General features: G+C 49.3%; 1 protein-coding gene across 1 annotated transcript in view; it reads right to left on the bottom strand.

Moving 5' to 3' along the window:
* The window catches only part of ZFHX3 (zinc finger homeobox 3), a 240,715-nt gene that overhangs the window by 148,023 nt on the left and 78,658 nt on the right, over positions 1-14,034 (bottom strand). Inside the window, 2 exon segments of the mRNA XM_040442966.1 lie at positions 6,335-6,831; positions 11,804-14,033. Coding sequence (XP_040298900.1) covers positions 6,335-6,831; positions 11,804-14,033 — 2,727 coding nt within the window.

Genomic DNA, 14,034 nt, shown 5'->3' with positions numbered 1-14,034 from the left:
TTTTTTAATTATTAAAAAACACTTAAAGACATTAGAAGATAATATACAGGTACGATACTGTACACACGCCCATTCCAATTTTGTAGAATGCCTGTTATACACAAAAGGAAGGAAATATAAATACACTGTTGCACAGGAGGATTAGGTTGACAGTTATTTTCACTTGTACTTTCCTGAATTTTTCAAAATTTCCACAGTGAACATAGATTACTCATATTAATTATTTTACTATAAAAATAAGGAATCTACATTTTATCAGTAGCTTACACTTGAGACAAACATGGAATGCTAGTCTAGTAAGAAATAATTCAGAATAATATTCTAAAAGGGTCTTATCAGCTCTTTACCATGCACAAAAAAAGATTTAAAAAGGGAAAAATAAAGACAAAACAAAAATATTAATATCATTTGAAAAAAAAGAAAGTGCTACAGTGAGTGTTATGGTTGTTCAATGGTAGCATAGTTAGTACTGGACTTTTTAAAACTAGCCACATCTAATAAGATCTCAGTTTTGTTAAGGCAAAAGGCAAAAGAGAACACTGACCTTACCTTATTGACATGAGGGTGTGTATAATACTATAACCACAGGGATCCAGGCCAAGTTTGTGCATAAAGCCAGCCAATCAGCTGAATGAATGTGTTGAACGAAATAACACTCACGGTGGGGGGGGGGGGGGGGGTGGATTCAGATCAAGGTGGGTGAGACGGTTCTGACCGGAAGGGAGGGCAAGGACCCTGTGCAGAGAGATGTCTACCATTCACAACGCACACACTGGCAATATACTTGCCATGTATGTTCCTCCATCATACACTGCCCACAGTTACTACGGCAGTGAAGGATTAACTATGTCATGGCATAAACACTCCTTCCTAAGAAGATGTGGCCTTTCAATCTTCCTAGAGTCTCCTTTAAGTTACTCGTGGTCGCAAATTTCACCAGAGCCAACCCTGGCTCTGCAGGAATGACCACGGGGCCCACATGTAGTCTCCCAGCCCTACTCCAGGAGGCCCACATCTGTGAGCCCAACAATCAAGTGAGGGAAATGAACTTCAAATGCCCTGCTGCTCTAGGAGACAGAGGGCATGGAGAACTAAATGGGCTAAAATTTACCATAACATCTGGCTTTTCACACATTCTGAATCAACCACAGGAAACAAAAACATTCCCCTCCTTTCATTTTTGCATGAAGGCACCAAGGTATGGAAAGAAGAAGGCAAAAGAATGCCCTTAACAACAACAACAAAAAAAAGTCAACCTAATGAGAAAACAAGGTTTGAGGACACTAGTTCCAGAATGACGATGTAAACCAGATGACACTAGACCAAGTGCTTCAAACATGGTAGCCGCACCAGGGAGGAGAGGACAGGGAGGGAGGCAGGGCTCACCAGAGGATCCACGCTATCTGCTTTCCAAGCAAGACAAAGGCTACCAGTCTTTGAAGCATGAAGCATGAATCATGCAGCCGTCTTCCTAAGACAGTCTGTCCCCCAAGTGTACCCATAAAGGAGCACGAAGAATGCAGACTGAAGAGGAAATCTTTGTCAGATCTGTTCTACGTCTTCTGATTTGCCCAACCACCCTGTGATTAATTTATGGCCCTGCTGGGAGAGAGCCCCAGTGAGTTTATGAGTCTGGGGAAGAACTGAGAAGGTGGATTCTCAGAGTCTGATAGAGGGTTTCCTACTTCCTCCCACCACACAGAATCCCAATAGGGTGGCAAGTGTTAAAGTCCACTATGTGGAGAATGTGGGTGTGTGTTTTCAGTCAACTGGTGCCATACTTTACCTCTACTTTAAGCCAAGTAGAGCTGGTGTTTCACCGTCTGCCCCGTTGGCCCAAGGTAGCTCACATGGGGCCCAGACCCAACTCCATGGGAGATGACCTCCTCTGTGTATAATTTAAGGTTAATACGAAACCATCAGGCTTGGTCTAATCAAAGGCACCTCAGCTGGGAACTCTGAGTAATAGAGTTACTATGGGGGGGGGGGGGGGGTGGTGGCAGGAGGGGGCGGTTCTTAATCCATCTGCTAAAATTGATGGATTTCCAGTCCAATGACTCTCAGGTGAAGAAAAGTATCAAAAGAAAAAGCAGATCCTAACAGCTGACAAGTGTACACTGATCTCTATCTGTCCTCTCTGCACTCTCCTCCCTCAAGCAGAAGATGCCACAAATTTTATGGAGCTCACTATGGATGCCACATAGCAGGGAAGTCCAGGTAAACACGTAAGGGCCCACACTAGCTGTGAATGCACACACGGCGGACTCAGGACCTATGCTAGCTTGGAGACGAGCAGAGGGCAGGCATCTGTCAGTACCTGCCGTTCCCTTGTTTAAGGTAAGCAAAGGCACCCCGCATCTCTACAGCTCTACAGGTGGAAGGAGTGGGGGAGTGGCCAGGTCCCCAAAGACAAGAGTGATCCACTTACGAGGGAAAGCAGAAAGGGGCGGAATTCAAGTTCTCGAGCTCCAGCCCCGATGAGAGACAAGTACCTTTCCCAGCCACGACACGCTTCCATTCTGGCTCAGATGAATCACTACAGACAGAAACCAAGGACCCAGCCTCTTAGCTGGACTGGGGCTGCTGGCTCTTCCCGACTGGGTGGATCAAGCACAGTGCCCCATCACGGCAGCTGTGAGCATATGGGCGGAGGAGCTCTAGGGGCTAGACCAGAGCCCACAACTCTTCAAGACACACACAAAAAACCACTGAAGGAATTCAGTCCTAAGTGTTTCACTAAGTGACCTGGAGGCCCAGAGAAAGGGAAGAGCCTTATCTGATGCCCGAGGCTCTCCAGCCCACCCCCCACCCAAAACTCGCCTCCACTCCTAGGAGGTAGGGAGGAAGAATTCACCGAACATTAATCTCCATTGAAAAACTGCTCTCACACAATCACAACTTGACAATTCCATGCAAGCAAGGGTGATAATATCAGCAGGGTTTTTTGTTTGTTTCTGCCCTTCTCTAGGTAGGTGCGGTTGGGGTAGTGGATTAACGAAACCCTCTCTCAGTCCAGATTGGAAATTCTCTCACGCTTTCAGACAGCTCAGTGTTAATACAGCAACGTATGTCCCAGCACTTATGACACCAAGAGAAGGGACCCTGGACCGGTGTGAGGTCAAATGACAAACCAGAAAGCTACGCCTCTGCTTGCATCTCCTGAGATGGCTGTTCTAGCTCCTCCAACATGAAAAAGGAAGAGGAGGGAATAAAGACCTCAGTTGAAAGAGAGGGTTGAGAGACCCATTAGGAAGTCCAGTACACCATGGCTGCTCGAGCAGGTGCAGCACAAAGCAAGTTGGGACTTTCCCTGACCAAATGATGTCTAATTTGCCAAGGCACCGGGATGGGGCAGGGTGGGGGCCAGGACAGGTTGGGGGGCAGGGTGGGAAGTGAGGATGGGGTGAGTAAAGAGGGCTGTGTGTGAGAAGCCTGGTGCCCTCCCCAGGTCAGCATCATCTGGAGCTGTTTCTCTAGCGGACAGTAAAGAACTCGATTACATCCAGTTAACTGTGCTCTAAACTGATTATGCATGTGCTGGGCTAATGGATTACATTAGCAAGAGGAAAAATCACATGCAATCAATCTCCATTTACTACAGGCCACACCAGGGCCTAGAGAAAAACTGACTCTCAACCACCTCCAGGCCCCACCCCAAATCTATGGACTCGTGACACCATACGACAGTGAGCCCCCTCAGCGGCAAAGCAAGTCTGTCTTAATCACACCGCAGGACAGAAAGGCTTGGCGCACGCATTGGAAGAAGCCCATCTCCGTGTCACTCAGGGGTGGGTGAGAGAGCTCCCCGCCCCCACAGCACAGCCACAGCAAGCAGAGGGACATTCATTACCCAAGGACTAATGAGACCAGACTCATGACCTACGGCTCCTGACACACAGAATTGTGCTCTGAATGTGGGGAACGTTCACCCCCGGGGTTGTGTCGGCCAAGTGCACTGTTTGGAGACTTCTTTAGACATTGGTTCCCCAGTTCTATCCCACACCCCAACATCTGTGGCCCACCTGCACTGCCTTTTTTGATGAGGAGTCTTCTCCATCTTTTAAATTCAAAAGAGAGACAGAGAGAGAGAAAATAAGGCCAAGGAGGATGAGTGTCCACAGTTCAGCAAAACACAAACGGAAACACACAAATGGCTCCCTTACATCCATCCAGGAAACTACCTCAACCTGACTTGCTAAGTGTGATGCGTGAAGGTGTCCTCGGGACCAAAAAAAAGTATGATCTCAGAGAATCCTCCGGGCTCCAGGCCCCTCAGAAGCAAAGTCAAGGGCGTGATATACTCTTACTGGAGAATGTAGTGTGGAAAGTTCATCACCGCCATGTAGGCTTTATAATGAATCTAAAGGGCCTTTCTCCCCTCAGATGGAAGAGGGCAGTTGCTTGCCAACTCTAAACAGCCTTCGTCAAAGTGGTAGACAGTCTTCCATGACCATGGGGGGTGCTCCGAACTAATTCTTCTCAGTCGGGTCCTTTGGAAATAGTTTTCCTATGGGTTTCCCGTCAGGTTTTCTTGACCACAATCAGTACCGCGCTACCGTCACGGGAGACCTCTAACTTAAAGTGACTGCCAGGAGCCTCTTCTGTTAATGGTGACACAAAACTAAGCCATCCAGTGAGGTTCTTGCTGACTTATAACACAAGGGGGTCAGCTGCTTGGCGTCCAGACCTTCCCCACTGCACCACGCCAGCTCATCTGTGCCGGAGTCGGCAGGCGATTCTAGAACCCTCTATTTCTACTGCCTCACTTCTGCTTTCTCTTCCTTTCCCTAAAATGGTTTCTCATCCACTCTACCCAGGACTCTCGCCAAGCTGAAAACGAGCAATTGTAAAATGAATTACAGTTATCAATCTCGACAGAGACTGACATAGGGAAAGGACCTGAGGTCTTCCTTATTTGAAGTCTCCCTTTAAAATCGCCAGGAGTAGAAAGGGGATTAAAACTAGCTCAGGGTCAAAAGAAGCGCCCCCTGGCCCCGAAGAAGATGTGGGAAATGGCATGAAAGGAAAGAGGGGAGGCCGATAATAAAAGGGAGGAAAATGCAAAGAGAGAGTGAGGGTGTGGAAGGTATATGGGAGGAGGCTGGGCAGATTTATGGCGATTTGTACCTGATTGTTCATACTAAAGCCATTATGGGATGATTAGAGAAAAAGGTGAGGCTTTAAGTCCAGTGAAAATCAATAGAAACGTCTGGAGCAATTCTGCCTCGCAAGTGAAAGGACTATTTACAGTATCTGAGCACCTCCTCCTCACCGTTACCGTTACTGTCTATGGATTGAGAGAAAGACTGGAGGGGGTGGGAGGAAGGAAGGGGAGGGAGGGAGGGAGGGAAGAATGGAGGGAGGGATAAAGGAAGGAAGGAAGGAAGGAAGGAAGGAAGGAAGGAAGGAAGGAAGGAAGGAAGGAAGGGAAGAAGGGAGGGAGGGAGGGAGGGAGGAAGGAAAGAAAGGAGTGAAGGAGAGGAGGGGCCAGGAGGGGAGAGGAGGGGAAGGGAGGGGAGGGGAGGGGAGGGGAAGGGAGGGGAGGGGAGGGGAGACAGAGGGAGAGGAAGAGGATGGAAGAAGCCCAGGGGGAAAAAGGGGAAATGCAAACATGAGATAGAGAAAGGGGCACAGAACAAAAAGAACAGAGGAGCCCCCTTAACTGATCCCAATTTTCCCAATAGCACGTGCCACCTTCTAGTCAACTACGCACTGTATTTATCACCCACCTCCCTGCAAAAGAATGGAAGCGCCATGAGGGCAGGAATTTTTTTTTGTCTGTTTTGTGCATGGAGGTGGGCATGTGTCCAGAACAGCACCTGCTATACAGTAGGTGCTCAATACGTACCTAATGAATGGATGAATGAACGAACGAAGGAAGGAATGAACCAAGGCACAAACGAACTAAGTCCTCCAGAGGCATTTAGGAGAGAAGAGATTAAGGGGCGCGGGGTGGGGACGAGATGGAAAGGGAGAACATGAAGCATGTATGAGAAAGGGACAACACAGGAGCACGAGGGTACACAAAAGCCACAACTAACAACTCAAGGGGAAAAAAGCCAACTGTAAAGACACTGTCGATGGGGAAGTATCGGGCTGCTGTCAACGGAACCCGCCCTCCGAAACGGGCACCTCTCAAAAACAGCCTTCAGGTGGCAGAAGCTGCCACCGCACTGCAGCTTCACCAGGAAGCGGATGCCAACTCCCCTTCCAACACCAGGTTACCATCCAGCCACCAGCCCCGCCGCGACACAGCCCGTCCCCTGTCCCTGGCACCCGGCACCCAGCACCCAGGGATCCGAGGCATGCCTTCCAGAAGCAGCCCGGGGCTCACCTTGTACAGCTTCAGGCTGGCCTCGTGTCTGGAGTTGACCGTGTGCAGCCGCAGCTTCTCCAGGCTGTTGGTGTAGTAGTCACACGCGTTGCACTTGAGGTGGACAGGGTTGCCGATGGCCACACACTTGAGCCGCCACTCATTGGCTTTGCCACCCTCCTTGATGTGGGCCACCAGCTGGTACTTCTGCACATGCTTGTCGGTCTTACAGTGCAGCTGGAAGTTGGCCTTGAGCTGGGTGTTGTAGCGGCAGAGTTTGCACTGGTACGAGTCCCCCATCACGGCCTTCCACTCGTCCTCCGGGAGGCTGCGCTCCACGTTCATGTGCAGCCCCAGCATGTCCAGGTTGTCCGTGGTGAACTTGTTGCACACGGCACACTGGAAGAGCTTCAGAGACGGGTCGTTGGTCTGGATGAAACTCTCGCCCAGGTTCATCAGCTCCTCCGACACCAGTTGCCCGCCCCCGAGGCGCATGTCTAGGGGGATCTCACCGCCCACTGTGGGGAAGGAGAGGGGAAGAGAATCAGCGGCCGGGCTCACAGATGCAGCTGAGGCACCCCCCCAGCCTCCCTGACCCTCAGCCTAGGTTCCAGGAGAAAAAAGATCCCATTTCAAGTGTTGCAAGGTGCTACGACCTGGAAACACCACCACCCCCCCACAAAAACTCAACTTTATGCGTAATTATGTGTTCAGATCTTTTCCTGTGGACTTTCTGAAATTTGTAAAAGGTTTCATGTTCTTTGCCCCACTTTGGAAAAGAATACCTAGAAGCACAGTCTCTTGAATATTTCAGTTCGGCCCCTCACTCTAATCCAAGAAAAGACGGGAATAAGCATCATTCACTAGACATAACAGAATCTGAAACTCCAGACCCCTCAAAGTTGGAAATGAGTTACAGCTGTAATCTAAGATATGAAGCCTTCAAGGTAAATGAGAATCGGGCCCAGAATTTATCTAAAGCAGCACTGCCCAACAGGACTTTCTACAATGATGGAAACATGTTGTACCTGCACAGTCTGGTGTGCTAGTCACTAACCACGTGTGGCTGGTGAACACTTAAAATACGGCAAAGTTGCAGCCAAGCGACTGAATTTTTTATTGTATCTTTTTAGTTCATTTCATTTAGATAGCCACATGTGGCTAGTGGCTCCCACAGTGGAGAGCGCAGCTCTAAATCTGAGATTTAGGGGACGGTCTCCCTATTCCTCATCACGCCCCGCGGGACAATAGTCTACCTGCCTGTCAACGGTGCCAGCTCCTCCCACATGTCCCCAAGAATATAATCACTCCCCTTTTCTGAGCCCCCACGGTGCATGAAATGTTAGGTCTGCTATGGGCCATGTCACATTCTCCTTTGTCATCAACCACATGCAGAGCCACGTGCTGCCCGGTGTCCCCATCAGGGTACGGCCTCTTTAGGGCAGGGGTCCAGGCTTCTCCTGGCTGAACCTCTAGAGACCGCCCAGCCCCCTACACAGATGCTGTGCAGGACAAGGCTAAAGGGGAACCAGAATGTTACAGGTTCAGGAAGTGGATCCAGATGGGCAGTGAAACGCAAAGGTCAGCTCAGGGTCCCCCCAAAAGGGTCTGAGAAAGCTCTTCTCTGCCCTTCTCGCCCTGGTTGTTTTTCAGCTCTACAGTGCCCTGCACAAACTGGGGATGGGCTTTCACTCACCAGTGGTAAATTAATACTGCAAGCTCTTACTTATACCACAAAATAGGCTTGGAAACAGCAACCTTCTCTCCATTACCTAGCAGCATAAAGTCCAGCAGAACGCTGAGCACTGGCTTCTATTTTTTGCCTCTCCCCCCAAACGCACGCACACTTGAGCTATTATGTCTGCCCCTGCCCCTCCCCAACTGATACTCAGACTTGACCTTTTACATGTGGTTGGCCTGAGGTTTTGTTTTATTTTGTTTTGTTTTAATGACTGATTACAATCCAAGTTAGCGGCTAATCAAATAAAAGATTTTTTTTAATGATTTTCTTATTTATGCTACATGAGGCACCTCTAGTGAGAAGATCAGTTACAAGGTTCTACCGAGCTGACTGGCTGCATATGAAGCCTGTGGACAATCTAGCAAGCCGCAGAAATCTTTTGCACGTGCATTCCAGAAGGCTCAGGAAGCTTTCTGCTTGTCTTCTCCCCTGCCATCTCCCCTGGTGAGAGGAGCCTTAACTAAGACATTCTTTTTAGGACGGGAGAGAAAAAGAGGAGGGGGGAAAAAAAGCCTAAAAGCTCCATCCCTTAATGGGGACAAAGGCCAGGTAGCATCCATGAAACATACGCTGTGTTCAGTAAAAGCAGAAATTGCCCAGAGGGTAAGACAAGGAGCAAACATATATTTGTTTCTGATGCCAACCACCTGAAGCATCAAATCTTCTCCACTTTTTAAATTTAACCTCAGCACATCAATATTGCTCTAAAGAGAAATTCAGCTGTCACTTGCTGGATGCCTGAGTAAAAATGAGAAATCCTCACACACACAGAGGAAATAAGTCCCTATTCCCATTCCAAGCTCTTGAAATGCAAATCAAAGACACAGAGAAGCAGTGAAATGAAGGCGACAGGAAAGCCAAAACTCCCTCCGAGAACTCTACCTTGGAGGAATGAACACAGGGCTCAGAATCCTACAAATCTGTAGAGCTAGAAGGAACTAATTCAGCCTCCAGGAAGTGGCAGAACGTCACCCATTTCTCAGGAAGTTAGGAAGAGAGCCCCCGTGAGTGAGAACTCAGCCGGTGTTTACTCTTGAAGCTACACCGGAGGTAACATCTCTGTGAGGGGGGGGGGACCCCACCTCCCCCCACACACCCAAATCTAATACTTAGAATTTACACCCTGGCACAAGAGCCCACCCATGAGCACGTCGTCAGAGAGGCACGTGAGTTAAAAGACACCTTCCAGACCCAAAGGCAGAAGCAGAGGACCTCGTAAACCTCATGCAGATGTCCTGTAGCTAGGCGGCTACCTGGAAAAGCAGATACCCCGCCAGCTGTTTCTCAGTGCTGTGCTAAACTTGATCATCGAAAGCGATGTCTGGAAGGATATTCAGATGGCTTCGAGTCTAATATCTTATCTACAAATGGCAGCAACATCCAACCAGACCAGACCAAAGGGTGCCAGCCCTCTCCTTAAAGCCCTCCAGAAAGAAAGCCTTCCCAGAAGCAGCATCTGTTTGGTATCACAAGAAAGAAGGCTCTGTCAAAAGAAGTATGAGAATAATAACTTCGTAAGCAGAAATGTATTTCACAAAAACATTTTTCCCCCTGCGGAGCCCAGGAATACCCAGTAACACCTACAGCCTGCTCACAAATGGCCTCAAGAAAGATCAGCAAAGTTGCATATAGAACTTAATGTTTTGGCTCTTTCACGTTTGCATACACCCGCTTCTACCGAGGTCCTACGACTTACTCTATAGGACCTCTGGACACATGCTCTCATACCCACACCCACTCAGGCTTCCAGGATAAAGGATCTGGGACTCTAGCTCCATCTCAGCTGTTCTTGTGCACTAAGGGCACAGAAGGTTTCCAGAGACTTGCCTTGGCTGATAAGCAGTAACCCTGAAAATTCAAGGACCTTTGCTTGGCTGACCTGGAAAAAGCCCTTAGAAGGAAAAGCTCTATTCTCTTTAAGAAATAAAGTATGGATCTACTATACATGTCCAGAACACAGGGATTTATTCTACCATTTCTTTTCCATGTGCCATATGCCCATAATGCATGATGCCCCACAGACTCACAGACACTTGCGTAAAAGCAAAATATTTTTCTACCACTTAATTCAAGTCTTAGTCAGAATTACTGGTTTTCAAGGTAATTAAAAAGATCTCACTTTGACCCAGTATGAACCTATCCATTTTCTGTGTCTTCATTCTACCTACATTATATTTGATTTACTCCAAGATCTGCCTCCCCAAGATTTTAAATCTCCAGATGAGAAAACCTCAATTCCCATAGGCTTTTAAAAAAAAAAAAAAAAAAAAGAAGGCTTACAGTATGATGCCATCCCTTGGTGTGCAAACCCTATGGTTCACTCTGGGGACAAATAAAATAATTGATTTCTGTGCATCCATTATTAACCAGTTGGTAAAACATCTTCAAATCGTTTGGTAATAAAGGATCCACGGGTCAATATTCCAAAACAGAAAATAAGATTAAAGTAGTAAGAATTCGCAGGAAAAACAAATTAAATGCTATGAAATATAACTCATCAGCAGCAATTAGCACTAAAACACCATACGAAGACGTGCCAACTGAGGAGGCTTGGCCCCTGGCATTAACCTAAACCATGTCAGATTAAAAGTTATCTGCTCACACTTTGTTGCTGAGAACGACTTATTCCTGTGTCAGTAAAGGAATACTGCTTAATCCAGGCCACCACCTTGGTCCCAAGAGGTTAGCCGGGTCAGGGGACAGAGACCAGGCAGTGCCTGTCTGAGGCACAGGTGGTGGGAGCAGCAACAGCCCCCATCATACTGGTCCTTGTAAAAGTGATTTGTACATTCTCTCGCTATAGAGGTTCTACCCTAAAAGTGATTGTGATTCTTTTGATGCAAAGACCGATGACTTTTGGCATCCAAATCCTATCCTCTTGATCCGATTCTAGGTCAATTAAGCCAGTTGGTAAGACTTGCTGTCCGGACACGGCCAACTCACCTTCTCCAACATGGGTTGTTTTTTCACGGCCGACAAAGGCTCCATTAACCATCATCTAATGGATATTAGAATTCAACTTTCTTTGATGTACAATTTTAGAATGTATTCATTTTTCGTCTAGCACACCACTCTTTTTTTTTTTTTTTTTTTTTTTTTTAGCACACCACTCTTTATGGTGCCCCGGGGCAATTTAATTCCCAACTATACTTATCAGCGACAACTCACGCAAAACAAAAAAGAAAAGAACGCGTCTCTTTCACGGAGATCCTCGTGAACACACCCGAGAACTTTGAGCACTTATCTGGATGGCTCCCTGCTCGGCACAGAACCCAGCGTTCAGTTATCTGAATAAGGTACACTGTGATTTCGAGTCGTTCTTATGGAGAGGACTGTCCCTGTTTACAACTTGAACGGCAGTTTCCTGTAGATTACAGTAAATATCTAATGGAACCCAGAAGTTTCAGATAATTGGGGCGATTTTTCAAATTGAGAAAGAGATGAAGAAAGAGAAGAAGGGAAGAGAAAGGGAAGTTGACCAGAAGCCAAAAACTAGAGGAAACCCTTCAACTTTAATCCCAGCCTGTGCAGCCGGAGTATTACCACGTGTGGGTGCTGAATACATACGACCCCCCACAGGCACACAAGGGGTCCTTGAGAAAAACACCTGACAGTCAGACACTCGAGTGTATACAACACCACTCTGGAGAAAATCAGCATCAGCCGAATCCACAGGACCTCAGTCTATTCTCGGTTCTCCCCAGTTAAACTCAAGTCACCAGAACAAACAAACACGGAGTCAGCCTCACCTAGAGCAGGCGTCATGGCGGCCATGGGCCCGGCGGGATCCAGCTGGAATCCACTCATCATGAACTGGGCGTCTGAGGCAGTGTTGTCCATCTTCAGGTTGGGCAGGTTCATGTTCTGGGCCAGGTAGTACTGGTAAAGCTCGGCCTCGGCGGGCGAGGGCAGGCTGCCGAGGCCCAGGTGGCGGTTGTGTTGAATCTGGGACATGTTCTGCTGCAGCAGCATCATGTTATGCATGTGCTTCTCGCTGGTCATGTGGATGCGCAGGTTCCTGGCCACGTTGGTCTCGTAATCGCACACCTCGCACCGCCAGGTGGGTTTGGTTTTTGGTTTGGTGGGCGAGGGGGCCCCGCAGGAGCTGCCGATGTTGGCCGCTGCGGCCGCGGCCGCCGCCGCCGCCGCCGCCGCCCCGGCCGAGTGGCTGAACACCTGCTCCCCCCCTCCGTTCTGCAGGTTCTGCATGTTGTTGAGATGCTTGTCGGACTGCATATGAATACTGAGGTTGCCTTTGGTAGTTGTGGAGTAGTTACACACCTCACAGCGGAAAGGCTTGTAACCACAAGTGTAGCTCTCACCTCGTGCCAACCGAGGGTGGGGCTGCCCGCTTTTGCAGTAGACACAGGAGCCCCCCGGCTCTGGGTGCTTCTCCTTCATGTGAGCCTCCAGTGTCTGCTGGTACTTGTAGTGCCAGTTGCACTTGGGGCACTTAAGTGTCTTACATGAGTTACGAGAATGCATCATGGTCATGTGGCCGCCCAGCGAGCGGGAGGAGCCCAGGACCGTGTCGCATTTGGGGCACTCCACGCCGCTCCCCGAGGGGCATTCCCCAACCCCAAGCTCGCAGAGGGAGCCAGCGTGCTGGTGATGGGGGACAAAGCCCCCATCGTCGCCCTCTGTGCTTTCATTTGGTTCTGGTGCTGTGGCATTGTCTTTATTGGCACTTTCGTCAGCAAAGTCCAGCCTCCTGCCGCCCTCTGCCACATTGGCCCTGACGCCCTCACTGTTAAAGCTTAAACGATTCCTCCTGTTCGCACCATCAAAGACAACAAAGGAAGAAGCAGAATTAGAACTAGTAGAAGCTGTGCCCCTCGACAGGGTCTGGAGCACATTAGGCATTAAGGGGGAGTTAGAAATGCTTTGGTTTGAGAGAGCAAGGTCCTTTTTGCTGCTGCTACCTGCCACGGCCCCAGCCTCCTCGTGGGGCCTGTCCTCCAGTTCGTCGTCCAACTCGCTTGGAAAGAGTCCTTTGCAACCCTCGTCTTCCTCCTCCTCTTCTTCCTCCTCTTCTTCTTCCTCCTCCTCCTCTGCCTCTTCTTCCTCCTCTTCCTCCTCTGCCTCCTCCTCGGCTGGCTCCGCTTTCTCGGAGAAACAATCCGGATCGCCTACTTCTTGCTTCTCTCCTTCTGCTGCCCCAGAGTCCTTGCCCTCTGAGGATTTGGTAGGACTGGAGGCCAGAGGCCCCAGGGGGACTGAGGTAATGGGGGTCTTCAGGACCGAGCTGGTGAGCCCGCCAAGGTTCAAGAGGGTGCTGGGGGTCAAGATACCAGCCTGGGGCTGCTCGGGGCCGGCAGCAGAGCCGGCTGGGAGAGCCTCCTCCCCTTCCATCCGAATGCCACTAAATTTCCCATAAAAACTGTGTCCGGGGCCTATGAGGTTAGCCGTAGAAACTAAAGGGTGTTGAAAGTTTTTGTTTTTTGGTTCCAAAAAACTCACAAGGGGTTCCTTGTCTTTGCCAATCCCTTGGATGATAGCGGAGATGTTCTTATTGCTAAGAATTTTCCGCTCGTCTTCACTCAGGGTCATTCGATGGTCGTGCACCGCGTGGGTCACAAACGAACGGACGTACCCGAAGGAGAGTTTGCACAGGAAGCACATCAGGATGGGCTTCCTCTTGCCGTAGAGCACAAAGCCATCGAATTTGGACAGGTCCACGTTGTTGGGAACATCTTTGGATACGCAGGAGCTTTTGGCGGAGCCGTCGCTGTTCAGGTAATCCTTGTTGCTTTTGTGTCGCACGTCAAACACGCGGAAGCTGTGCAGGACGGGGCTGAGCCCCGTCAGGGCTGAGGTATTCGGGAAAGCCTGGTCTGGGCCCTCAAACCATTTCCCGAAGGATGAGGCTATGTGGAAAGTGTTGATGATCTGTGGGTAGACTGGTGCAGCACAAGAAGGGTCCCCTTGTTTGCCCCCCGCCCCGGGGAGAGAGTTCAGGAAGAGCGAGGGGGGGGGGCCC

Source organism: Herpailurus yagouaroundi, unplaced genomic scaffold (assembly GCF_014898765.1).
Source record: "Herpailurus yagouaroundi ecotype Mexico unplaced genomic scaffold, PumYag 190, whole genome shotgun sequence".
NCBI classification, from domain to species: Eukaryota; Metazoa; Chordata; class Mammalia; order Carnivora; family Felidae; genus Herpailurus; species Herpailurus yagouaroundi.
This window is presented reverse-complemented; position numbering and strand designations above follow the sequence as displayed.